This window comes from Malaya genurostris, chromosome 2 (assembly GCF_030247185.1).
Source record: "Malaya genurostris strain Urasoe2022 chromosome 2, Malgen_1.1, whole genome shotgun sequence".
Lineage (NCBI taxonomy): Eukaryota > Metazoa > Arthropoda > Insecta > Diptera > Culicidae > Malaya > Malaya genurostris.
Window position 1 is genome coordinate 83,745,129 of NC_080571.1, and position 27,818 is coordinate 83,772,946.

General features: G+C 38.3%; 1 protein-coding gene across 12 annotated transcripts in view; it reads right to left on the minus strand.

Annotated features, from left to right (window-relative positions):
* Positions 1-4,379: 4,379 nt before the first annotated feature.
* LOC131430898 (uncharacterized) overlaps positions 4,380-27,818 on the minus strand; it is a 128,902-nt gene continuing 105,463 nt past the window's right edge. For 11 of the 12 annotated variants that reach the window (XM_058596156.1, XM_058596154.1, XM_058596155.1 and 8 more), the window contains 6 exons: positions 12,989-14,248; positions 11,584-12,926; positions 6,584-6,700; positions 6,343-6,508; positions 6,096-6,280; positions 4,380-5,884 (listed from right to left, as the gene is read on the minus strand). In XM_058596156.1, coding sequence (XP_058452139.1) covers positions 5,780-5,884; positions 6,096-6,280; positions 6,343-6,508; positions 6,584-6,700; positions 11,584-12,926; positions 12,989-14,180 — 3,108 coding nt within the window. In that variant the 5' untranslated portion in view covers positions 14,181-14,248 and the 3' untranslated portion in view covers positions 4,380-5,779. The remainder of the gene's footprint in view (positions 5,885-6,095; positions 6,281-6,342; positions 6,509-6,583; positions 6,701-11,583; positions 12,927-12,988; positions 14,249-27,818) is intronic. The other variant, XM_058596161.1, reaches the window with a different exon arrangement.

Here is a 27,818-nt window from a genome sequence, read left to right on the forward strand (position 1 = left end):
AACCCCACATCATTCCGTGCGAATTTAAATCCCCCAGAATCAATCGTGGAGCAGGAAGGGCTTCAACCATTTCATTAAGCTGTCGCTGTCCAACTTGTGCTTTTGGAGGAATATAAACCGAAGCTATGCAAATATCTTTGCCTTTAATGTTTATTTGGCAAGCAACAACTTCTATACTAGAAGTTGAAGGGATGTTTAATCTATAAAAGGAACAGCTTTTCTTAATTCCCAAAAGCACTCCACCATACGGAGAGTCTCTATCGAGACGTATAATGTTAAAATCATTAAAATTTAAAGCTATGTTTGAAGTAAGCCATGTTTCGCATAAAGCAAATACATCACATTTTTGACTATGCAATAAAATTTTAAATGAATCAAGTTTTGGCATGATGCTTCGACAATTCCACTGCAGGACAGTGATTGTATCATTTGCGGCGGGTGATAAATTATCCATCAAAGGATACAAAACCTGAGACAATTGGCCATTGAGCTGATAACTGCTTCAAAAAATTTCTAGCTATTGGAAGGAAAGCCATTATGAGGGTCTTTAAGGGTTCAGATATATTGAATGCTGAGAAAATCCATTCAACAATTTCCGAAAACTTCAGTAATCCTGTTGGTGGCTGTGAAATGGAGCCCACAGGATTATTACCTTTTTCTTTGCTGTCCTGGATTGGTTTGTGAATTTGACAAACCAGGAGGCACAGTCTTTGGTTTTGACTTTTTTTGTTTAACACGGGGATCTTTTTTTGAAGATGAAACTTTAGGTGTCTTTTTTGGTAATTTGGAAGAAGACTTCTTTCTCTTAACTGACCCTTGGGTAGTGATAAACGAATTACCTTCACTATTTTCGTCAGAGTCAGAGTCCTCTGTTTCCTCTAGATTTGAAAACCCGTTTTCGGTTTCCAAAGGGGGGACATCAATGACCGTTTTAAGCATTTCTGCATATGTGCGCTTAGACCGTGCTTTTAAAGAAAGCTTAATTTTGTCTTTGTGCACTTTAAATGCAGTGCATACTGAAATATCCTCATGAGGACTTTCCCCACAATAAATACATTTTTCAATTTCCTTGTTGCAATCATTATCTTTATGAGGTCCTTCACACTTAATACATTTTGGTTTATTGCTACAGTAAGTAGCTGTGTGTCCGAATTTTTTGCAGTTCGTACAATTCATTACATTTGGAACAAAAAGCCGAACAGGGAGGCGAATTTTATCGACATAGACATGGGACGGCAACGCAGATCCGGCAAATGTCACTCGAAACGATTTTGATGGGCGATAAACTTTTTTTCCCTCTTCATAAACTACTGAGTACAGTTGTTTGCACTCCAGTATTTTCACACCCTCAAGCATAGAGTTCTTGAAACGACCAACACCATGCTTGAGTAAATCATCTACCGAAAGACTCGCTTCGGTAACAACACCGTCAATTTCGACATCTTTGGAGGGTATGTAAACTTTATACTCTTTAATGAAATGTTCCGAAGAGACAATATCATTCGCGTGTTTCAAATTATTTACCACAACACGAATTTTATCGTTATTTACTTTTATGATCTCTTTGATTGAAGAGTATCGTGATGTCAAACCTTTAGAAATTTGGTAAATGTTTAATGGCTTTGATATACGTCTAAAAAAGACTATCCAAGGCCCAGAAGAGCTCTCCTGATATTTTTTCGTTCGTGGGGGTATCGGATTCATGCTAGGATTTACGTCCATGGATTCATCCATCACATTAAAATTTTTAATCAAACTTTAAAATAAAAAATGAAACCAACACTGCACAGTACTCAATCAAAAAGAAAAGAAAAAACTTCTACCTTGAAATTGTTGTCTATCTCCGTTGCACTGCCGTGTAGATCCTCGTTGCTCTAGATGTTCTTGTTGGAGGCTGATTGTTGGATGTGATGCTACTGCTACCTGACATCCAGCACCACTCGATTTCCGATTTACTTTTGTCTTCGCCAGCTGCAACCAGCGCAGGTCACCGGTGTATACCTGCGTGTTGTATGGCAGTAGAAAGACCGAGTTGTCTTGTCTCCTTCTTCCTTGTGCTCCGCACCGATATGCTTCTGCACCGAAGTGCCTTCGCACCGGTGTGCTTTTGCACTCTCCTGCTTCTGTGTGCCTTTGCACTCTTCTTCTTCAATGTGCCTTTGCACTCTCCTGCTCAGCACTTGTGGCTGTATATTGTGGCCTGGGTAGAGCTTGGGAAACGCCCTTTGTTGTTTCCTTCACCAGCTTGGCCCAGCACTAGGGCTCTCTTATGCAGCACGACTATACGTTTTAACGGCTGCTGCCAACAGGTTTCTACCTGTAGTTCAACCGTTGTCGTATTTAACGCGTGTAAACTAACCAGCGTTATTAAACTGTACGCTTCTATACACAACCTTCTCGGTTGAACGGCTATTGCTGAATGGTTTTTCAATGTGTTCGAACGGTTGATTCGCAACATTAAACTGACGAATCGAAACCACGGCATTTTGTCTATGCGTCCGTAAACGAGAATGCGACTTTTCGTTCGTACGAATGATGTTCGAATACACGTTTCGTTTGAAGCTAAAATGGCATACATTCTAGCGTTTCGCATATGGTTAATCACAAGAATTGGACTGATTTCATCAATGCTTAGCATTTTTTTGAAGAAGTTTACTGATATTTGAATATTTTGTGGCAAACGAGTCGCGTTCGAATTCATTCGAGTGAAAACAAGAATGGCTTATTCGTATTCGTTCGAAAGTACCCGTTCGTCGTATAGCGGATACGGACGTAAACAAGAATGAGGGTGATTATCTAATTTGACGAGAATCGATACTTTTTGAAGACCATAGAAGCATTCCATGTTTGTAATGGTTAAACTCCGGAACTACTCTACCGATTGCTATCAAACTTGGCACAGGTACCTTATGATAAAAAAGAACCGGAATTTTCATTTTAAAATTCCCACACACATACAAACACACGGACATTTGCTCAGTTCGTCGAGCTGAATCGATTGGTATATGACATTTGGCCTCGGAATATTTTTCTAAAGTTTGAGCGAATTCTAATACTATTTTTATATATTTATAAAAAAAGGTGAAAAGTTGTTGAAATAAACTTTTAGCATGGTAGGCTTTGTACTTTTCTTATTATAATCAAGGCACGAGGTATATTTTTGTGAATGAGAAAATAACCTATGTGTATCGGATCAACGGTTTGGTAGTTAGTGACGTTTTATCGATCCAAATCACTGCTGTATGAAATCGTAATCACAATTCCTACGAACACTGAACATTCCATGAAAGATTGAAAACCCAATCAATGTTTAAATTTGATGAAAACGATGTTCAAAAATTCTATCGATGGCCCAACTACCAACTGAACACCCGAATCAATCAATATTAAATTAAATCATCCTCAACCACAAAACGCAGGTGTCCTTCTGCGGCGCATAATAAACATAAAGAAAAAAAACTGAATAAAACAACCGGTTTCGGTTTGAACGAGCTTTAATTGAATTTCATAAATTTGTTCTCTAATTATATATATAATTAATTATCGTTTACTTATACTCTTTCCCGCCGCTGTGGTCAATTGCAATTGGTGTGTAAATCATTGGTTTTTCGATCTCTTTAATACATCTCTCTTTCTCTCCGTGTCTTTGTCTACTGAGTTGCCGTATCCTTCTTCTTCCTTCAATCTACTCAACCGATCCATGTCCGTGTCGTGGTCGTGTGTCTAGTGTGTACGCAAATTGGTAATCAAGAGACTGACTCCTAACTAAATGTTCATACTCATTACCCAGAACTAAATCAATCACAATTATATACACATCTTTTGTATCACTTATTATTTACAATTGGTCGTAGAAAGTCATCCGTCTCATCAGATCGGGGTTATTACGCTTTTCCTAACAGAAGAAACGAGGTTTGAGCCTTTGTCATAAATCCTATTATAGTAGCAATCAGAGAAAGTAGCAAACTGATCTGTCATGCATATCGGTTTGGCATTCCCTGAACTCAGTGCGGTCTCCGCGATCTTTTTTTTTTTTTGTTTTGTTTTAATAACCTTCCATAAAACTAGCATTCCTGTACGTAGTAGCATTCCACAGTTGCAAAATCACACTGTTTAGTAGGTTGTATCGGTTAGTTTACTGCATTTAGTAATTTAGTCTGTTTTTTTTTTCTGGGTTCAACTGAAATAAGGTTAGGACTCTGGGAGGAGCGCTGTTAAACGAGGATCTCGGATCTTGGATGTGTTTGAGTGTTTGTGTGTGTTTACAATACAAATCGTTTCTCGTCTCACCGCATACGACAAATTGTTCCTTGAATTGATTATTATATTCACATACTTACTAAATGATCACAGTTGATGAATATATTCTTTTATGTTTGTTTGTTTTTTTTTTTTTTGTTTCATTCAAACCCGCCTTTACTGACGTCTACTACAAATTTGTTTTACATTTTGTATTGTGTATTTGAGTTTTTTTTTATTTTGTTCTCTTCTCATTAATCGGGCAGCTACAGATTCGCAAATTTTACCATTTCTAATCTATGTTGTCTTTACTTCACAGTGTCAATATATGCTTTGTTATACCTCGTTTTCTGTTTTGTTTTTTATTCAAATATATAAGATAGATGAAAAATATAGGAACAATACTACTTTTGCTATTAATTATAGTGAGGATTCAAAATAACTATTGAGTTATTGAGAAATTGGTTAAATATCTTGGTTTCTTGTTTCAATTGTTCAATTGAAAATATGTCAAATTGGGTCTTTCTGTCTCGCTATTTTCGCGTTTTGGTTTGAAAGTCATCCAAACTTTAGCAACTTTTTAGCTTCAAGTTCATAAATGATTTTAATTCGATTTAAATAACTAACAGTTTGGTTTTTCTCTTCGGACGCAGAGTGTGTTGAGGAGTTAAATGACAACGTTAAATGGTTCTCTTAGTAGGAGCAATGCGAAATAATTGCGATATTGTGAACACAAACTAGACAAAGTACGTATAAAATATCATCTTGTCAGGAAAATCGCCTCTGATTGGTTTGTGATCAGTTTTATAAAAAGCGGAAACGAGATTCCAAAACTGACCCTTCAAACCAATGTTTGGCGAGTGCTTTACTGACAGAACTAGACGAAAATGAATATGAACTGGATAGGTGGAAGAAACTTTGAATTTGCTGCACTCTAAAATTGTTAGATAAGCTAACACCTAACCGTGTAACATACGATTTTTTTCTCCCGTGAAAATACTTTAAATTGCGATTGAAGGAAAAGTCCTATTATTCTAGGTAATTATTATTTCGTTTTTGTTTTCGATCAGTTTACAGGTTTAGAATCATCAGCGGGAAGGATGTTGATCAGAATATTCGGTATGGATTATATCTCATTGGAATACCTAGGTTAGAATTTAAAGTTTCTAAGATCCTCCAATTTATTTCGTTTATTTTTAAAGTTAGTCTAAGAATCAAACGTAACTGAATTCACTATCCTGAACCAGTCGGACTGAAACAAAAACCTAGTACTACTAAAACAGTCACGTAAAACCGAAACAAAGTTAATAATTTCTTACAAAGTTTAAACTAAAACGTACACTTCAAAGAATACGTCCAACTAGAACCGAGCTGAACTGGTTTAACACTATCACTGTTTGCATATTTGTACGAAAATTAAAAAAAACACCGCTCAACAAAAATCATTCGGGCTCTCATCAGTTCACTACAAGTTCGCATTCCTCCCCATCCCAGTACTGGATCTATCAGCAACATAGAGAGTACCGTAGTTGGAAAGCTACTAAACACTGGCGCCATCTTTTGCTAGCTTTTCCTGAACGAAACAGTCGGTGAGTAACCCGGCTGTGCCGTTCAGTTTGCTTTTACCTGCCGTCGGCGAAAGCTGCTGAAATAGAAATGTCGACTTATTAGGTGGAACTGATTGCAAGCATTTGTGACTAAGTAATATGTCGAACAAATGACCAAGCGTTCCCACTAGTGGAATGATTTTAGGAAGACACTTGTAGTTAATTTTAGTTGCCTAGTATTATCAAATCATGCATGGCACGCTAGATGATCATGACAGTATAACAAAAAAAAATAATAAAGCTCTTTACCGTCAAATTACTCATCCCGTAGCAATCGTATGTAGCATTCTTGCTCTTGGATTCGCGCCGTTGGTTGAACTTCTTGTACCGTCCGATAGCGGGTAGTATCAGTAGCAGCAAACCGGACAGACTGATAAATAATCCAGCCAGATAGAACGACAGATTGTAGTCTTCGGTGTAATCCGAAATCCAGCCTAGAAACGGAACGGAACCTCGGATTAAGGGGAACAATAAAAAAAAACCGAATCACACTCACCAGCCAACGGTGGTCCAACCAAATTGGCCACTCCCTGCACCAGCAGTAGCAGCCCGTAAGCGTTCGTGAAACGTTCCAGTGTAATTAGTTCTACCAAAATAATACTTGTCAGTGAATAGTTTGCTGCAATGAATAGTCCAAATGCACCAGCCAAACAAGATAGGCTCTACGATGAAAGACGAAACATTCGATCATATAATTTACCAACTAACACAAAAACCATCCCAAAGCTGCAACTTACGATGTAGTCCGAAAATAATGGAACCAAAGCGGTCACCAATCCACACAATCCCATGCATATCGCGTAGGTAAGGGTGGCATTCACCGACTTTCGATCTCCCATCCAGCCCAGAGCGACCTGCAAAAAAAAACAAATGCGAAATACGGGTAATGCAATGATGATATGAATTTGAAAATCCCACTAAAGGCAAGCTTGAATATCGAAAATCATTGGCACTTCTATTAGAGAAGAATTGGCACAAGTTTGATCCAAGTAGTCGATCTCCGTTCAAAAATAACGTCAAACGGAAGTCGATAGAAGAAAATACGTTGTGCACGAACACCTGGAAAATGCGGAGTGATCCGGTTCCAAGCTGGCTGTGTGGTACCAGACCACAACACGGTTACCACGTGTTACTTCATTCCACAATCATTAGCAACCAGTTTATCTCAATCACAGCAATCGTTTGAGACTTCACACCCTCATTACATTATTGGATACAAGAAAGAACGGAGCGTTTCTCTTCACAGCAAGATTGGATTGAAAGGACCAAACTTGGAATTCAGAAACTACACATTGGCGAATCCTGTCAGGAGCCGGTTAGTATAATTTACGAATTTACGAAGCACACAAAGCGCCTTTATAAATTTGAAAAAAAGACTTACAAGAAATTTTGTTTTACTGTCGTCAAGCAAGTTGATTTGATCGTCATAGCAAATTGACAGAAGAAATTTTCCTCAAGCAAAACGGAAAAAAATAGGTAAGAAAATAAAGCAACTTAAATTATACGTCGGCAAATAAATATCGCGGCTATGATTCCTGAGAATTTTTAGTGCGGATCGGGACGACCGCTGAAAAAAAATGGACACGGACCGGGACGGCCGTTAGAATTTTTAGTGCGGATCGGGACGACCGTTGAAAAAAAAATTGACGCGGACCGGGACGGCCGTGAGATATTTCAGCGCGGATCGGGACGTCTGCTGAAGATATTTGTTATTATTTTGATATTTTATTTAAAAAGAGATATTAAAATCAAATAGTTTATGCATTAGGTATATCTTTATTTCTTACTAATTCAGAATGGCGGGAAAATATGTACGAGCACCCGAGTACGATTCGGAAGATGACAATGAATCGTCTATTGATTGGTCGCCTGTACAATTATCCGGCGAAATTGTTAACCACGAAACATTAAATAATTACTCTATTAACGAGAAGCGCAACGGAAATTCGTTAACAAACAAGAATAAAAAAAGACTACAAAACTAGAATGGAGCTTATGGAAAAAAAACATTGAATACTCTGACACGGGCAGTAAATTCATATCAACCGCTGGGAGTATATACTTCAACATTGTATGAGGATGATCACAACTGGAACATCGAAAGTGATAAGACAGATACATCATCAGGTACAGCAAGCATTAGATGGGAACACATTCACCCTTTTCCAAACGATGTTCCCGCTAACAAAATGTGGGAACAATGGAACAAATTCATAGACCGTTTCGAAATTGTCGCATCTCTTTCAAACATACACAATCCAGCTAAACGCGCACAGATTCTATTCCTATCAATGGGTGAAAAGCTTCAGGGAATATCCAGAGCCGCTAGACTTCGCCCAAGCCTGCAAGATCCAAACTGTTACAGTATTTTTGTTAAGAATATTGAAAATTATTTAAAGTCGATATCACCGCGGAGCACGAAGCATTCTCAAATCTTAAACAAGGATTAGACGAATCCACAATAACATTTCATTCACGTTTAATGGAAAAAGTTCGTCTTTGTGGCTATACTACCGAGGACCAAGACAGATTCGTCAGAGCGCAGCTTCTAAAGGGAATGCGAAACAAGCAATTAGTCAAAACTGCTAGAACTTTTGGATATGGGACGACTTTTATTGTGCAAGCAGCAACTCGCGACGAAGCATATTCATCTGAGTCCATTCAGTATCTGAACATTCAGAACAGTGATGTCAACCCTACGGATTTCTGTCTTTTCTACGGATCTACGGATGAATCATATGAAATCTACGGATTTAGCATTATTTTACCAGAAATCTCCTGATCTAACATTATGTCTCTTGATATAAAAGAAAAATAATTAAATATTGTTACATCGTCTGAATATTTTTTTTTTGCTTGTCCAATTAAAATTGTAATCATGTATATATTAGCCATCGATCTGTCATTACTGGAAGCCTGTGTTTGTGGATTAGAGCTTATAGCTGTTAAGTTTATGTATATGTACTAGTATAAGTGCACTTGAAACCAAATCTACGGATTTGACTTCAACGAAAAGTGGCATCACTGATTCAGAAGCATTTGCCGTAACCCAAAAACGACAAAACTTCATAAACGAACGACAACAGCTGAAACGTCAGTTCGCTCGTACATCTCAACCAAGTCAGTCGATAAACCAAAACCGCTTACGTTCGGGACAGAAGAAATCAAGTACAGTATTGTGTAGTGAACAATAGAACGATCTCGAAATGAGTGAACCAAACGAACAAAAGCTACCGCCGGTACGAAAGAATACAATTATTATTAACTTCAAGCAGTGCAAAATTCGACCTTCGATACGAGAACTTGAAGGTTTGCTTAAGGAGCAAATGCATCTTGACATTAAACGTGTGCATTTACTTCAATGCAATAAGACCAATAATGTTGTTTATATGCAGTTCTATAAAGAGTTGGATTCAATTCAATTCGCTAAAGGCAATAATAATGTGCATTATGTGGAGCATGAAAATATCAAGTACAACATTCCAGTATATATGGAAGATAGTGCTATAGAAGTGCGTGTGCATGATCTACCCTCATGCGTCCCCGATCCTTATATTCGCGCAACTATGTCCCAATACGGAGAGATTCTCTCTATCGAAAAAGAACCGCTAAGCAGACGTAAAGTTTCTGCTACTTACAGAAAACTTTTTGTTTTGCAACGGAGTGCAATGATAAAAACGGTTGTGTGCCCTAGCACAAAATTTGGCTAACCCCTAAATGACCAAACCCGCATCGGCCAGAAATAGTCGAAAACACGTTTTTGTTCGGCACGTCAGAAAAGACATTGCACTCCGTTGCAAAACAAAGTGTTCAGTAAATAGCACGTCTGCTTAGCGGTTCAAATTGAACTGCCGAGTTTAGCACTAAGCAGTTGAATTTGAACTGCTCTGCACTGATGAGTCAAAGGCGAAACGTAAAAATAATAAAAATGGTTATGTGCCCCAGCACAAAATTTGGCTAACCCCTAAATGACCATTCATCTTAGCTGGCCCCACATTTGTGATACGCACTGTAGGTATTATTTTGGTAAGCCCATGTACTGGAGTTGCAAAAACAAGTTGCTCAAGTGGTAATATATAACCATGAGAATAACTATGATGAACTTAACTTATCTTTAACAAGTGATGTCAGGCCTGAACTTTTTTTTCGTGAGATGAAAACCGAATACAAATTACCTGATTGATTTTTGTTCTCTTTGAATATGCAATGCTGTATTTCTGCAACTTTTATGATAATTTTCTCATGTCAGCAAATTTTGTGTTCATTTCAAACAGATGAATCTTGCAAAACTTTTTTGCAAGTTTTGAATTTTATATCATTTGCTGTACAATTGTTTTAGATGTACTTAAAGTTGTTCCACAGCGATTTTTCATGGACTAAATAAATCATTAAATTCCATTTCATTCAAACAGTAAATAAAGCATTAAAATTTCATTCACAATACTTAGTTATGTCTGATTGTTTCCGGCGTCAAAATATGGCTGACAAATTTCGCCTCATCCATTTTGAGATTTTCGATTTCGAGGTTGATGCACTCCGAGCCAGATTTCGCCCGTAAAAGTGGGGATATGTACCTCAAATGAAATGTGTTTCGTAGCTGAAGGTAGTAGCTTTCGAACCATGTATGCCAATTCGAGTGAAAATATTATTTTCCGTACTATTTTTTTTCCCTTACTTTCGAAACCAGGAACTGGTAGATCTAAAAACAGTTCATTCGGCCTGCAACTATCGTAATCTACAAAATGTAATTCAGGAACACGAAGTCGGATCAAGACCAAAATCAGAAATTCCTATTCATATCGGAGAAAAGTGGCAATTTTTGACCACTATTTCCGGTACTTTCGGAACAGGAATCTGGGTACCGGTACAGCCCTAGGTAATTGGTATGGCTGACAATAAATATGAACTAAAAATCAGAACAGTTTTGAACCCAGTTCAGACGATTTTCACCCCTATTCTGAATTTCGATCGAATCGGATTATTTCGAACCAATGTGAAAATTTGCATTCTGTAATCCGATCGAGTGATACTTTTGTATGGAGAACTCGAATTCGATCGAGATGCAGAATAGGTGTGTTTATTTCGTTTTTACATCGTAGCTTCAAATGACTTTTGTTACACTTATCAACATGTAATTCCTGAACTGGAAGTCAAATCCTAACAAAATTCAGGAATGTAACCATCAGACCTTTCACGTGAGTCTAAGTTTGTGAAAATCGGTTTCCTCCAGAATCAGAAAATACCCAGCAATCCATCAATTACAGGTTTCCCGAGACCCAGATGAACCAGCGTCGGGATGCTTTACGCGTAAACCCCGTACCGTGAAGCTTGGAAATGGCTGACAAAACCAAGGTTAATCGCAATGGATAACTTACAGTCGCTCAAGAACTGCAGGGGACATGACGTTAGGCCGTCCACGTGGGAGTGCGATAGAAGAAGGCATGTTCTTCAAAATCTGACAAAAAATTTCAAATAACTCTGGAACATATCCGTTGCTGGGCTTAGTGTTTCAAATTTCGGAATAATGAATAATGATATTTCAGTAGTAACCGTTTCACCATACGTAAGTAAGAAAACTGACACAAATCCTAAACAGAAGGTCTCACACATTTTTACTTCTTTCTGAACTGCCATACGCAAAAAAAAATGCCCAAGACCTTTAATCAAAGTGCATTCGTTTTGTGCAAATTTTCTTTCCCTCGTACATCGAACAAAACATCGCACACATAACACTTACCTCGCCCACCATGTTGACAATTCCGATGATGGATATCAGCATCGACGACTGCGAAGGGGTAAAACCCATCTCCGTTGCGTTATCCGTCAGGTACACGTACGGTACATCGTACCAGGTGTACAGCAGGAAGTTTGAGATGGCAAACAACAGGAAGTGGACATCGCGGAAATAAGAAAGATCCAAAATACTGACCAGCAGTGTTTTGAACTCATCTATTCCCTGATACCAGGCAGTTTTCTCCTTCGCAATCGTCGTCATCGAGTTGCGATAAATGTCCGGACAGGATGATGCCCGCAGTCGGTACCGCTGGATGTTCAGCATAGCCCCGCGATAGGTCAGCGAGTGCCGATGCATTCGCAGATCCTTCAGATAGGCGGTGGTCGGTGTACGCACCCCGGTGCACCGATGGCTGTGCACTCGACGCAAGAACGGATGCTGCGGTTCCACGTCGTAATCAGGCGATAGATGGTTAATATGCGGAGATTTCTGGGAATCCTGGGCAGCTACTTGGTCTGGATTGCCCGCCTTCTCGGGCGAAAGTTCATTACTCTTAGGGCCTAGTGGTTCGCTAAAGCTACGAGAATGTAGCAGATTAGGGTAGTTTTGCATAACGTGCTCGTGCACATTTCGATGCTTGTAGAGTAATTCTAATACTTCGAACGGTACTTTTTCCCGGTTCTTGATGAAGGTAGGAAGAGTTATTAACGAACTGAACAGCCGCGGATCGTTCGGATCGATGCTTTCCCCATTGATCCCCTTCAGGTCGCTTCCAGTCGGTCCAAGCGCCATACCGGAGTTTGCATCCGTAGCGTTCAAATTACTGGTCGTACCGGCGGTATTGGTGCTATTACTAACCGAATACGAATCGGCTTCCTTCTGCTTTCGCTTCAGTTTCGATTTATGCGTGGTCCACTCGAGATCACGCATCAGAAGGCCACAAAGACACATGTTAAGAAAGACGCCTGCCAGAATCAGTGTCGTTCCACGCCAGCCATATTCGTCCAACAAAATTTGCGTTATCTTTGCAAAAATGCAAGTACCAATGCCACTGCCGCACACTGACAGCCCGGTAGCGAAGGACCGTCTCTTGTCGAAATAATAGGCCACAATCACCACAGCTGCCACGTAACACAAGCTGAGTCCAAATCCTGCCAGCACACCGTAAGTTAGATACAGCATTTCGATCGAATCCGCATAGGCTGACATAGCGAATCCGATCGAAGCGAGAATCGAACCGACAACGGTTACATTCCTACATCCGTATCGATCCGTCAGGAAGGAGGCCACCGGACCGGACAGCAGAGGCATAGCCATAAACAGAGATCCAACCCAGGCGGTTTTTCCTAGAAAAATAAAATACAACAGAATAAGGTTAGAAACTCACAACTCCATTCCAATGATGTACCTTTTCCTTCGCCAAAATAATCCAATAATTCGACATACAGCACACCGAAGCTGAACGTCACTCCATCCGCGATCAAATTGACCATAAATGAAGCGAAGCAAACTACCCAACCCCAACCGCCGTCCGGTGGCCTTGCCTCGGCATATCCACCCAGTGAACTGTTCTCGTTCGATGAAGATCCCGAAGAAGAGCCGGACCCGTGCGACAGTATGCTTCCCACCGGGCTGGAACAAATGGGCTGTTTGTGGCCGAGCTCTTGCTCAGCATCCGAATCCCGACAGCAGTAGCCATTTTCTGTTTTACTGAACTGCACATGCAGTACCGGTCGATCACCGATCGCACTTTCCACTGGTTGTTGAAACTGCAACTGTGGCCGTGGCTTCGGATTGCCACCGTTCACCTCTTTACCGAAACTGAGATTCGACGGACTTTTCACGATACTCTTCGGCCGACGCTGTTTCTCGTCGTTCAAACTAAGTCGCAACAGTGGCTTAACATCTTCCACATTTTCTTCGGTTTCAGTCGAACTACCGCGAACTTCCAGAGAGGTCACTTGCGGCGAACCCTTCTCCCGCTCACACCCAATGCCTTCGTCGTCGCAAACATTGTCACGCCCACACCCATCGTCGTAGATTTTATTCACGTAAATGTTTTTATTCAAAAGCACTGCCTTTTCATCGTCACCGCACTTGTCATGATCTTCTTCGTCATCTTCACTGGCGGCAATCGCGACATCGGCAAATCCTCCGCCACTGACACTGCTCACGAAACCCGGCTTCTTAGTCTCTGGATCGTCTAGAACCGTTCCACCGGTATTACCACCACTGACGCAGGAACTGTTTCCGGAATCGCTGGATATCTGGTGCAGTCCATCCGAACCGAGCGATCCACCCGAGGAGGACACTACCGAACCACCCGCTACCAGCTGAACACCACTGCTGGGAGATTGCTTCGGTGTCGATGCGTAACCCGAGAACTGAGTGCTACCAAAATTACTACTGTTCGGTGACGTTGTTGTTGTGGTCGTTGTCAACGGTTGGTTTAAACCGTTTCTATTGCTGTTATTGTCCTTGATTTTAGAATGTTGCTGCTTCTGCTGTAAAGCGTGCGTAGGCGGCTGCTGCTGGTTCGTAACACTGGCGCCGCTATGATTGATATTGGTACTACTATTGGAGACTCTAATAACATCCATTTCTCGGTATTACGGCGATTACTACGCCTAGATAATGGGTCTAATTGAGGGGCTAGCATGCGGAATACCTGCGGAATAGAAAGAAAATGTAAGTAACAGTATGTAAATTTTACATATTCGAAAGGACAATTAAGTAAAAAGTTTGTGGTTGCTGTTAATCTTCAGGACGAGAACGGTCAAACTACTGGCAGAGAGAGCCTGTTGGTATCAATCGCAAATCGTTGTCGTATAAAAATGAACACGTATATAAATATACATGTAAAATAAAAAAGCTTATAAAGATGGTCGACCGCCGTGACTTGAACCTAGTATCATTGGATCATAAAGTACGTCCGTTAATCGACTGAGCCACAGAAGCACATATCTGCTTGGCTGATAAAAGATGCATTTAAATTCATACAGTCGCTCCCGCTAGCCGAATGCACATTACAGTCGATAGCAGTAAATTTTATGCTAATCCAATCCAATATCTGAGAGTTAGTCACTTGTACAATTCAATTTTTTTGTGTGTAAAGACTGTCCCAGAAAGTATGGACGCACTTTGATTTCGCTGTAAATAATTCACAAGTGTTAGATATTCAAATTTTATTCGATTTACTGATAATATTAGACTACAACAACAGAATATTATTCTCAACATTTGCTACTGAGCCATTGTAGACTAGCTGGCGCACCTTCTTGCGAATGTTCCTCATTAAATTCCGTACAGACTTCTTGGCGACAAGTTTTGACACTTTTTTCCAATCTTTTTCGAACTGTTGAATGGTTTCGGCTGCCGAGACATGTTTCCTAAGATGTGCCTTCGTTAATGCCCAAAATTCCTCAATTGGTCGAAGTTGTGGGCTATTTGGTGGAATCATGTCTTTTGGGACGAAAGTGACATTTTTAGTAGTATACCATTCTACCGTTGATTTCGAGTAGTGGCAAGAAGCAAGCTCTGGCCAGAAGACAACAGGATCCTTGTGGCTTCGAATCATGGGTAGAAGTCGTTTTTGTAAACATTCCTCCTGTTCATTTAAGCAGTGGTGATGAAGGGTTTCGAAATCATACCGCAGCTACAAATTGCTTGCCAGACCATAGCTTTCTTACCAAACTGGTTTAACACTTGCTTTTCTTTTGTGGTCCCGGCAAGGAATTGTAATCGAGTTTCACGTAGGTTTCGTCGTCCATGATTATGCAGTTCAAATTTCCAGCAAGAATCGTATTGTACAGCTTTCGAACCCTCGGCCTGATCGATGCTTCTTGTTTCGGACTACGTTTTGGTTGTTTCTGCTTCTTATAGGTTCGAAGATTCAAACGTTCTTTAGCACGAAGAACATTTGACTTCGAGGTGCCCTTTTTTTTGGCCACATCCCGAACTGAAACCTCTTTATTTTGCTCGAACGCCTTCAGTATACGTTTATCCAACTGAGGGTTAGCAGGACCTTTTTTTTCGACCCGTTTTCGTTTTATCCTCAATGGTGTTATCTTCACTGAACTTCCTGATTGCATTTCGCACGGCTTGTTCACTTACTCCTTCCATTTTTGCTATCTTTCTCAGTGACAGTCCGCGTTCTGTGCACCATTTGTACACAATTTTTCGACGTTGTTCTGCTGAAAATTTCGCATTTCAAAACAAACTAATGAAAACGAATAAACAACTGCACAAATGGTTAGGGAAGAGTGTAAACAACATTCCAATCTATCAGTCGCCAAAATGATGTGATTAGTGCATCATTCAATTTTTGTGAAATTTGTGAGAAAGAAATTCAATTCATACAAAATACAGAAAAAAACACGTCCACGTTCAGAATCCAGATGGTCAGAATGATTTTCAAAGTTCGAGTCCAAAGTCTGGTTCAGAATCCTGAGGTCAGATCCAGAATTCAGATTCATGTTTGGAATTCAGACCCAGAATCCTGCTTCCCGGTTCAAAATTTAGGTTCAGATCTAAAATTTCTGTCAGGAATTCAGACCCACAATCATGGCCTGGAATCAGAACTTATTTCCAAAACACATGAAAACCTATGTATTCCTGTCAAGAGTTCAGATCTATAACACAAATTCAAAATGCAGACCTAAAGTTCGGATCCCAATTTTCGCTCAAGAAGCCAGGTCCATGTTCTGAAACTAGTCTAGTTTTAGTTTCAAAAACTCTGCCAGAAGCTGATCCGGGATCAGAATTCTGTCCCAGAACCAAAGTCCAAGTTGAATATTAAATTCCAGAATCCGGATACAGAATTCAGGTTCAGGTAAAAAACACTGTCAATAATTTTGGTCCAGAATCTGAGTCGAATTTCCGATTTTGGGTTCATAATTCAGATTCTGCACTCAGATCACAAAGTTCCAGGTTCTCGATTCTGGTGCATTCCCAATATCTCTGTCAAATTTATTGAGTAAAAATCTTGTTTGGAATCTTGAATTCAGCTCCAGATTTAGACCCGAAACCTTCAACGAGAGTTCAAGCCAGGAAATCAGGTTCAGAAACTCTCAGAATTTTAGTTCAAAAACCATGTCCTGATTCAGTATTCGGATCCAGAAACCTTATCGGATATCCAACTCCAGGGTCCTGGATCAGAATCCTGGTCTAAGTTTAGAAGCTTTGTCAATAATTTAGGTTCAAGTTTAGAACTGAGGAATCCTGGAGAACTCAAGTCCAGAATCCAATTCAGACTCACAGTTCAAGTGCAAAATAGGTTCAAAGTTTAGTTTCGGAATCTCTGTCAGAAGTTCAGTTCTGGCGCAGAAACCAGATCCAGAATCTAGGTTAAGGTCACTTTCAGAAGTTCAGATTCACAATATAACTCCAGGTCTAGAATTCAGATCCATGTTCCGATCCTGCTTCAAGTTCAAAATCCATATTCGGATAAAGAATCTCTTTCAAGAATCCAGGTTCAGATTCAGCATTCTCATCCAGAAACCTTGTTCGATAGTTCAATATTCTGATCCAGTGTTCAAGACCAGAATCCAGATCTATATATCGCTTGGTTATTACTGGGTGAGAGGACTTGAGAACGTTTATCTAACAATCATAGAACAAAATACTAACAAATGTAATAAACAAAGTAAAACCAAAACCGGGTATGACTCGAAAAGCTACGTTTGGGAAAATAACGAAATCCAAGAACCGGCGTAATAAGCTTTTAGAGACAGTTACATGACATTGCTTCTTAATACGTAAAGTTGCGACTACCAATTATCTACAATATACACACGCAGAGTTTAAAAATAATAAAACGTGCTTAATTCACCTAGCAGTGAGATGATACCTTTTTTTATCAGTCCGCATGTTTACGTTAAGCCTTGGCAACACTATAAATTTGTAGATGAAAACATTTTTTTCACATGAAATACATTTAAAAAAATCTGAAAAAAAAATCGGAGAGTTATCCTTAAAACATTCCTGATTTTTTAAATTTTTTTTTGCTTTTGAGGTTTTTGAAAAAATTTAATAAAATGAAAATCAGAAGAATTACCTGAACTCCACAAATATGGCAAACAAAGGGTTAAAATTTTGGGAAAATCATTTCCAAAACAAAACCCTTTCAAACAACTTGTATCAATTTAATTTCTGCTTGGGGACAGTTTTTATATGCATACCCGACTACACCCTTATATTAAAACATCATTGAATCTAATTCTGTCCATAAAATTTGATAAATATGATAAATGTGCGTTTCTCATCAACCGGTGTATGTGAAAACACCATACACAGTCAAACTTTTTGTCTAAAGTTTTAAAATAATTGTCGGCACATAATTAGATTCTACGATATTTTGTTTTATTTTGTTATTTTTTCCCGATTTTTTAAAAGTCGAAAACATTGAAAATAAAATCAATTGTTTTCAAAAATTGTATAAAATGATAATGAAATTTTTCTTGTGGTTTTCTTACAATAAGTTTAATATTAGAAAATATGTATTACTGCTTTTAGATTTCTTTTTCTTTTTTTTTAGCGTTTGACTTCGTTTTCCATATCGTTTCTCGCCTTTAAGACTAAAATTTGAATAATAAAAATCACCTCTCGCGAAAATACATTAAAATTGCAATACTAATAAAAGAACTATAATATGCAATAAAACTAAAAGTGTAACGTATGTATGATTGAGCTGAGGTGTATACGTAATAACCAAAAACCCATGATGATGATTCTCTGCAGCAATTTTAGTTCGTCACGGACAGAATCTAACAGCTCCTTAGCAATATTTATACGATACTATTTTTGGTCATGCCCAAATTCTTGGTAATAATAGAATGACACGAGCCAATCGATATAATTAGGTCCTTGGCAACTTTTCTGACGGTGATTTAACGATTGACCAATACTAGTTTCTTCACTTCATCAATGTTTTCATCTGCAGCAGTTTTTACTAAAATTGGTTTCTGTTATAAGCTTGTTACTGCTTACTGATCGGGTGATGTAATAACGCATTTCTCATTAACGTTTGCACAATACGATCTCGATTGTAAGTACGGTTCACGAAACGCTAAACTTTCGGAATACGTACACGGAAAGACCGAAATTAGTATTTAGGCGAAAAAAATAGTTGATTTTTAGATTTTAGTTAGTTATTTTTTGAGACAACTAAAAAAATCTTACTTTTGCTAATTTAGATTTCTTAATTATGATTCCCTTAATAATGATAAAATATTAGTTGAAATGGATACTTTTTAGTTGAATTCATCAATTAACGTGCTGTCATTTCTTACCTAAGGCACACTCCATTTCCAGTCAACTAATTTAAATAAAATAAAAATTTTGAAAAAGAAAATGTTGTTTTCAACCAACATGAATGGATGAATTGGCTTCTGCAATCTGCAGCTGTCATCGAAAAAACGTTAACATTGTAATGACTACTAGCCACTAGATGGCACACTACTACCGAAAAGAATTTTGCAGTCACCGTTGTCTTGCCTAAAGCTTGCTTCAGATAGAATTGAAACAAAGATAATTGCCTGTATTTCAGTTATTTATTTTTGAATTCAAGATCTTTTTACCTATTTTTATATATATAAAAAATAGGTATAGAATTCGCTCGAACTTTAGAAAATTTTTCCGAGGCCCGGAGGGCCGAATGACATATACCAATCGATTCAGCTCGACGAACCGAGCAAATGTCTGTGTGTGTGTGTGTATGTGTGTGTGTCTGTATGTGTGTTGTCAACTAAGAGGTCGAGATCTCAGAGATGGCTGAACCGATTTTGATCAAACTAGTCGCAAATGAAAGGTCTCCCCGTCACCCAAAACGCTATTGAATGGTTTTGAGATCGGATGTTTACTTTTTGAGTTATACAAAGTTTTATGTCAAAATTTTCAGTTTTTTGACAGTATCTGTCACAATTGACCTTGAAAACAGAATATGTTTTCAGACTTAGATTCCGCACGGTACTACCTATCCAACAAGCCATAGTTTGTTAAAATCCGTCCATTTTTAACGGAGATATCGAAATTTTTCTGTAAGCGACTTTTCCCCCTATTCCAGCAGTAAGAGTTTTGAGCGCTGTATGACAAAGATATGCTTGGGAGCAACGGAAAACACGATTTTTTATACTGTTACATACAATTGTTTCTAAGTACCAAAAGGATTGTGTACAGCATCCTTTTTTATGACATTTAGCCTCGGACCGATTTTGGCACGGCTCGTTTTTGGCAACATAATCGTTCGAATATGACATATATAAACCAGATGATGGCAGAATTTTTTTTAATTATTTTGTTTTAAACTACTTACAGCAATAAATGCTGGAACAACAGAACATCCATATACCATTCGAATCAGTTCGTCGAGATCAGCAAATGCGTGTGTGACAAATAATTTCACTTAATTTTCTCGGAAAATTTCTTTTCTACAAATTCAGATTCATACGAAAAGTCGTATGCTCCCAAACAAAGTTCCTGCATTATGTTTGGTTCCGACCTCTGGTTCAGGAACTACAGGATGATATGTGAAACGAAATCAAAATTGTGTAACTCATTTTTCTCGTAGATGGCTGAACCGATCTAAGATTCAAATGAAATCTAAGAATCATCTAAGATTCAAATGAAAAGTTTCAAGGTTCTATAAAACATCTTGCTTTTCAGTCAGATCCAACTTCCGGTTTCGGAAATACAGGGTGATTAGTATAAAAATGTCTATTTTATATAAATTAATCAGGTTTATCGGGTTTGCAGATTTGGATATTCGATATCCAAATAAATTTATTTCAGTTTAAATGGTATTCAGTTTTCAATCAGAAGGCACCTAAAAATTTAATTCGTGCTATGATCTCTCAAAGATGTCTTAACTGATTTTCAAATATTTTGAAACAAATGTAAACTGTACAGCTACTCAGGTGAATTTATCTGACTTCGGCCATACCGCTTTTAGAATTCCGGTTCCAGTATAAAATCGTTTCTAAAAGCTCAATCGTTTTCTCAAAAAAAGCCTAATCAAATTTCAGAAACAAAAATTCAAATTAAAACAAACTTATATACAAAAATTAATAAATTTTATCCAATTATGACTTCCGGTTCTCGAATTACATGATGATGAATTTTTAAAATTCAAACCGATATAGAAGATGACAATCCCGAAAAGCTTCAAAGTTGGACTCAAAACTGTTGTAATTTATTCAACATATGGCCATACGAATCGGTTTGGGTTATGCTGATTCCTGAATACCGGCTCTGGAAGTACCTTAAATTACCGTAAACTCTAGAGTGGAACTTACATATCATGGCATGTTTAATCGATTATCACACTTCTAGATTCAAATTCGATCCGATTTGCAGTTTCGACATTACAGAGTAATGAGTGATTAAAATCGCAAATTGCCACTTAAATCGACGGACATTAGAATAATGTCATGAAAACTGAAACACCGAAGAATATTCATGCAAAAAACACATGCGGATTGATAAAAATAGGTATCATCTCACTGCTAGGTGGATTAAACACGTTTTTTATGCAAATGTAGCTTCATACTTTTAAGATTTTTTCCTGTAACACGGCTCATTAGGAGGCGCACACCTTCTTCATCCATCGTTTTAACTATCTTATTCCCCCAGGTCGTCATCTGGTTGATGTCTTTGACAACCTTTCCCTTTGACTTGAGTCTCCTCTTCATGATTGCCCAGTATTTCTCAATAGGGCGAAACTGGGGGCAGTTGAGTGGGTTAAGGTTTTTCGGAACAAACTGGACCCCTTTCTCTGCATACCATTCTTGAACGACTTTGCTGTAATGACAGCTTGACAAATCTGGCCAAAACATTACGGGATGGTCGTGGGATCGAATAAACGGCAAAATTCGTTTTTGGAGACACTCTTTTTGGTATAGTTCCGAAGTCATTGTCTTATTTGTAACGAAAACTTTCGGTTTTTTGCCACAGCTGCAAATGCCCTGCCAAATCATAAATTTTCTTGCAAATTTGTCTTCAAAAACAAATTTAAATTTTTCTGGAGCATCCCCCCGAGCCGTTGCCAAGGAAAATTTTGGACCTGGGATTTGCCCGAAGTCAGACTGACATAGGTTTCATCGTCCATCAGAAGACACCCGGCGAACTTGATCAGCACCTGGTGATATAGTTTCAGAGCACGAATTTTGACCACACTATTCTGTTTTATGGTCCGATTTGGTAGTTTGCGAGCTCGATATGACTTGATTCCTTCCCGAAGTCGAGTTCTCCTCACGGTACTATGGGCAGCACCGAATTTTCTGGCCAAATCACGATCCGACAGATTGGGATTCCTCTTAATCGTCTTCACAATCTTACCACGCAGTTTCCGGTCGACAGTTTCACTCCGACGATTGGCTTGAGGCTTCCGAATCGTCGTCAATGTTTCCTTATACCGTTTGATAACGCGCCAAACGGTATTTCTGGGCAATTTTAGCTGTTAAGCTAGCCTAGATGTAGACCACAACGGATTTTCTAAATAACTGTGCACAATTTCTTCCCTTCTTCTGGCTTCCATGTTGATTGTTTACAAAGTACAGTCGATTTGCGGAATGTCGAAAATCATACGTGAAGCTGACAAAATTCCCGACACGTGGGCGCCAAGAGCTTCCAAATTCGTCCACCAGGAGCGCAACAATATGAGCAAAAGTTTGTTCCAATTCTAAATGATGCAAGCTTTATATTGGCAGGTATAAATACGATAGCGACCTCCCGTGTTGTATTTACGGAAAAAGACATAAACGAAACATAAACGTCTTTTTCTTATAAACCACTGTTTTCTTCAATCGACTTTCTCACTGGAAACTTTGAGAACTCGCAAAGCAAAAACCGAATACAAATAGTACTCCAGATGGCGTAGCCCGAGCGAAGCATACCATCAAATAACAAGAAGCCACATAGAAGAGCAACCGCCTACTACGAGTATTGTGAAGGATCTTATTTTCTTGATTCAAAACTATATATAAACTAGAGCTGTGCGCCGATCAAAATTGTCAACATCGGCGGCTGAAACGTCTTTTTGACCAGCGGCGGCGGCGAATCGGCGTGACGCTATTTCCTGAAAACATCGGCGGCGGAGGCGGCGCGATTCGGCGTAATCAATTATAAACATATTAAAAATTTTAATATTGATTCATACAGGACAATTTCTCTATCTTATTGTTTTGTCGACCTACAATCAACGATCCTAATGTTTATGTGATCCATTAAAGCCAACGTAGTGAATGGAGATGGTAAATGTTTTCGAATGCATCGAATTAGAGGAGAAATTGAGATGAATATAAGTGCGATATTTGGAGATGGTTGACTATTGTTTAAATAAATAGTTCAGTCATATACAAAGGGTTTTTTTTTATTATGAGCAAGAAATATGAAGTTTTATTATTTTTCAAATCGCTTTTTACATAGTTGATAATTATCATGCACAAAAAATAAGTACACTGAGGTCTTTTTTTATGCGGTCTTTTTTATGCGTTTTTTTACGCGACTTTTTTATGCGAATTTTCAGAATTATGCGGTTTTTTTTATGCGAAGTTTCAGAGTTATGCGGTTTTTTTTATGCGAATTTTCAGAGTTATGCGGTTTGCCCTTCTGCGGTCTTTTTTCATGCGAAGTTTCAGAGTTATGCGGTTTTTTTTTATGCGAAGTTTCAGAGTTATGCGGTTTTTTTATGCGAATTTTCAGAGTTATGCGGTTTTTTTATACGGTTTTTTTATGCGATACGTAAATTCGCATAAAAAAAGACTTCAGTGTATATCTTTTTCGTACGTATGTAATTAACATAAAATCGATTTGGCGCTCAAATTCATTCAGATATCAAAAATAATATTAAATTAACAAATTCCAATTTTAATTACTTCACATTTGTAACGATTTCTTATAAAAACGGGTAAATTCATTTGAAAAGTCATAGTAGAAGTAGAAGAAAATGTTTTTACTTTGAAATTTTGTTCAATACCATTTTTCAAATGCCCGGAAATAACAAATAAAGTATCCAAAATAAATGGTACTCGATCACTAAACTAGTACCTGAGAAATCAACACTACACTGGTTTCTAAAAAAAAATGTTAATCGGAAAAAACCTAACATTATTTATTTTTTTCGGAAGAACCCTCCTTTTCTTGGTTCCATTTTTCATTTTCAGATGTCGCGACCGATAATGTGCCAATAGCTCAAAACCTTTTAAATAAAGACAGAAAATAGGCTTTGAATCAAATGACATTGGCTTCGGTTGACATCGGTAGTACTGATTTTCAGTATAAGTAGGAGGAAAGTAACTGTACTGTAATTTTCAATGAATTTTCATGAAAACTGTAAACAATTTTCCACATTGATAAAATCATTTTTTCGGCTGATGTAATATTATCGGCGGCACGGTTAAAATATGATAACCGGCGCGCTGATCATCTTTCTCTAAAATTGGCGGCGTGTCGAAATTATCGGCGGCGGCGGCGTGGCGCGGCGGCGCACAGCTCTAATATAAACCTAATTCCGTGTTCATTTATTGATCAGAGCAGCCCAAGAGCTGGTCTAGAGTCGCCCAAACACTTTCGAGATGTTCGTTTTAGCAATCTGGGGTCGCTCTAGATCGGACTCTAATCGCGTAGTTTCGCTCTGAAAATTTTCTCGGATCACATCACGACATCCATGTGAGTGTTTATTTTTTTTATGAGTTGTTGTTTAGAGTTTTCGTTTTACTCGGAGTCAGAGTCACCCGCGTGTTGTTTAAAAAACGCTATTATTACGCACTATCGCATCAAATAAGGCCAAACTCTGTATAAATACTCTTTCCACTTAGAGCTTACGGCATTTTTCCATATCGGTTTAGAAAATTAAATATGGATATATCGTAACACATGCGAAACACATCAAAACAATTTTCAAGTAGTTTGGTTTGCTTCGACATTTCTCATGAGTTTTTGGCTAATAAACTTGTTCTTAAAACCAATTTCATTTCTGTTTTCTTTGTGCTGTCCTTCAGCAGTGATGGTGACAGATAGATAGAGTTAAATTTTCTGATTTTCATCACAAAATTGAATACCAATGAAGAATTTCGTGTTGGATTGAAATTTTGCTGATTTGTGTTCAGGATATTCGCTAACCAATCACATTCTTTAAAAACAAGAGTAAACTCTGAATTTCAACTAATTTAATGGGTATTTTGGAAATTTTGTTGTTAAAATCAACTAATTCAAAAATAGTAATAAGAATAAGGCGATGAATACGTAAGATAACGGTACCTCTGTTCATCTTAGCTCCACTACTCATCTCATATATGAAACCCACAAGTTGAAGTCTGTTCGATGAAAATAGACACATTCGATTCGAGCTTTCGCATTGCTACGAAAGCTGCATTGCACTAATGTCAAACTGTTTTAACTGTGTTATTGCTTCTTAGAGCCAAAGCAAAGATATTCTATTCGATTTTATCATAATTCGTTGACTGAAAGTCGAGTAATCCGCAATACAACATGCCAACTCTACTAATGGGATGACTAAAGACTGTCCCAGAAAGTATGGACGCAACCAAAAACCGCTGCCATTTCGCAATGGTTCAGAGTCTGTCAATTTTTATGGCTGCGTCCTGTTGTTTACACTCTTCTCTAACCACTTGTGCAGTTGTTTATTCGTTTTCACTAGTTTGTTTCGAAATGCGTGGACTTTCAGCAGAATAACGTCGAAAAATTGTGTACAAATGGAACGCGGACTGTCACTGAGAAAGATAGCAAAAATGGAAGGAGTAAGTGAAAAAGCCGTGAGAAAAGCAAGGAAGTTCGGTGAGGATAACACCTTTGAGGATAAACCAAAAACGGGTCGAAAAAAAGGTCCTGCTAACCCTCAGTTGGATAAACGTATACTGAAGGCGTTCGAGCAAAAGAAAGAGGTTTCGGTTCGGGATGTGACCAAAAAAGGGGGCATGTCGAAGTCAAATGTTCTTCGTGCTAAAGAACGTTTGAATCTTCAAACCTATAAGAAGCAGAAACAACCAAAACGTAGTACGAAACAAGAAGCATCGATCAGGCCGAGGGTTCGAAAGCTGTACAATACGATTCTTGCTGGAAATTTGAACTGCATAATCATGGACGACGAAACCTACGTGAAACTCGATTACAATTCCTTGCCGGGACCACAATATTATACGGTTCGAGAAGGACAAGTGTTAAACCAGTCCGAGACATCGATTGAAGTCGAAAAATTTGGTAAGAAAGCTATGGTCTGGCATGCAATTTGTAACTGCGGTAAGATTTCGAAACCCTTCATCACCACTGCTTCAATGAACAGCGAAATATACATCAGGGAATGTTAACAAAAACGACTTCTATCCATGATTCGAAGACACAAGGATCTTGTTGTCTTCTGGCTAGATCTTGCTTCATGCCACTACTCGAAATCAACGGTAGAATGGTATACTACTAAAAATGTCACTTTCGTCCCAAAAGACATGAATTCACCAAATTGCCCACAACTTCGACCAATTGAGGAATTTTGGGCATTAACGAAGGCGCATCTTAGGAAACATGTCTCGGCTGCCGAAACCATTCAACAGTTCGGAAAAGATTGGAAAAAAGTGTCAAAACTTGTCGCCAAGAAGTCTGTACGGAATTTTATGAGGAACGTTCGCAAGAAGATGCGCCAGCTAGTCCACAATGGCTAAGTAGCAAATGTTAAGAATAATATTCTGTTGTTGTAGTCTAATATTATCAGTATATCGAATAAAATTTGAATATCTTACACTTGTGAATTATTTACAGCGAAATCAAAGTGCGTCCATACTTTCTGGGACAGTCTTTATTGGAGCATTTTTGAAAATATCAGAATTAAACGTATAGCGCGATGAACAACGATGTTGAAATCAGAGCAGCCGCACGGAGAACCCACAGATCACAAAATTACAATATTGCAATTGTTGTTTCACGCCCTGGTTGTTTCAACTAAAATGTTGTTGATTTAACTAACATATCTGTTGATTTTGACATAACCATTCAGGTAACCGAAATTGTTGTATTCAAATGCTGTCACTTGGCGGAGAACGCAGACAGCAAAAGGCAGAAAAAAAACCTCTTCATTTCACCAGAAGCGTTTCATATTGAAAATTTTCAATGGTAAATGAACGTCATTTATGTTAGTTACGTAGTGGTCGTTTTATGTAAGTGAAAGTATGCGCTCAAAAATTTGCTGCTAAAGTGAAGTGGTACTATTTGTATTTTCTTGAAAGTGTATCTGTAGCATTAGGTTTACCAGCGAGCCATTCTGCAAGTGAAGGAAAAATTTCCTAATTCCCTGTGACCATTTTTCGGGTGAGTTCCCTTTTGAGAATTGTAATATTTTGGTTCATTTCCATATCCTTTGTGAGTTTAGTGATAAAGATATAAACAGTTAATTAGGTAAAATTTCGCAGCAGTGAACGATTAGCTGCCCCCGAAGAGGCTAACAGTAAAAAAATATTTATTGCAATTGCCGTTTTAAGTTCAAATAACTGAATAATTGGTTGAAACAACTGAGACATGTTTTTGCTTTCATACATACAAGTAACTTTGCTGGGAATGTGTCTTTGCTCAATTGCACGAGTGACATCTCATTGAAACGTTTCATTGTTCGCTCAGGGTGTCTGGCATTGCTCAACTGAAACGTTTCATTACTTGTTGGGTGTCGTTGCTAAGCTGCCAGCACGATAAATGAAAAATGACAGATTAGTTAAAACAACAGTCGATTAGTTGTAATTAGGTCAACAAGTTTGCTTGGAAATTCCGTTCTGAAGATTATGAAATAAAAATAAAATAAAACGGAAAATTAATCACAATATGAAGACTATTGCAGAATTCGACAAAATGACCCTTTCGGCGAAATGGCATTCGGCGAAATGACATTCAGCGAAATGGCTTACAGCGAAATGACTCTGATCCTATTCAACATACACCCAAACCTCCGTTTACAAGCACTTTTTTACGTTACCTCTTTTTACGTAACTCTTTTTACGAACCAAATCCCAAATATCGTAATCTACCTACTTCGTAAAAAGATGTTTTTTCATACAATGAAAAAGATTTCCAGCTCATTTATATATGGAAACTACTACAATATGGGTATTTTCGGAACGGATTCTGGAAAATGGTGTTCAAGGTATTTTGGAAATCCAAGATGGCGACTTCCGGTTAATTGATATTCTTTAAACATCGGTTACAATATCGGTGTTTTCGGAACGGGTTTAATGAGTAGATGTCGG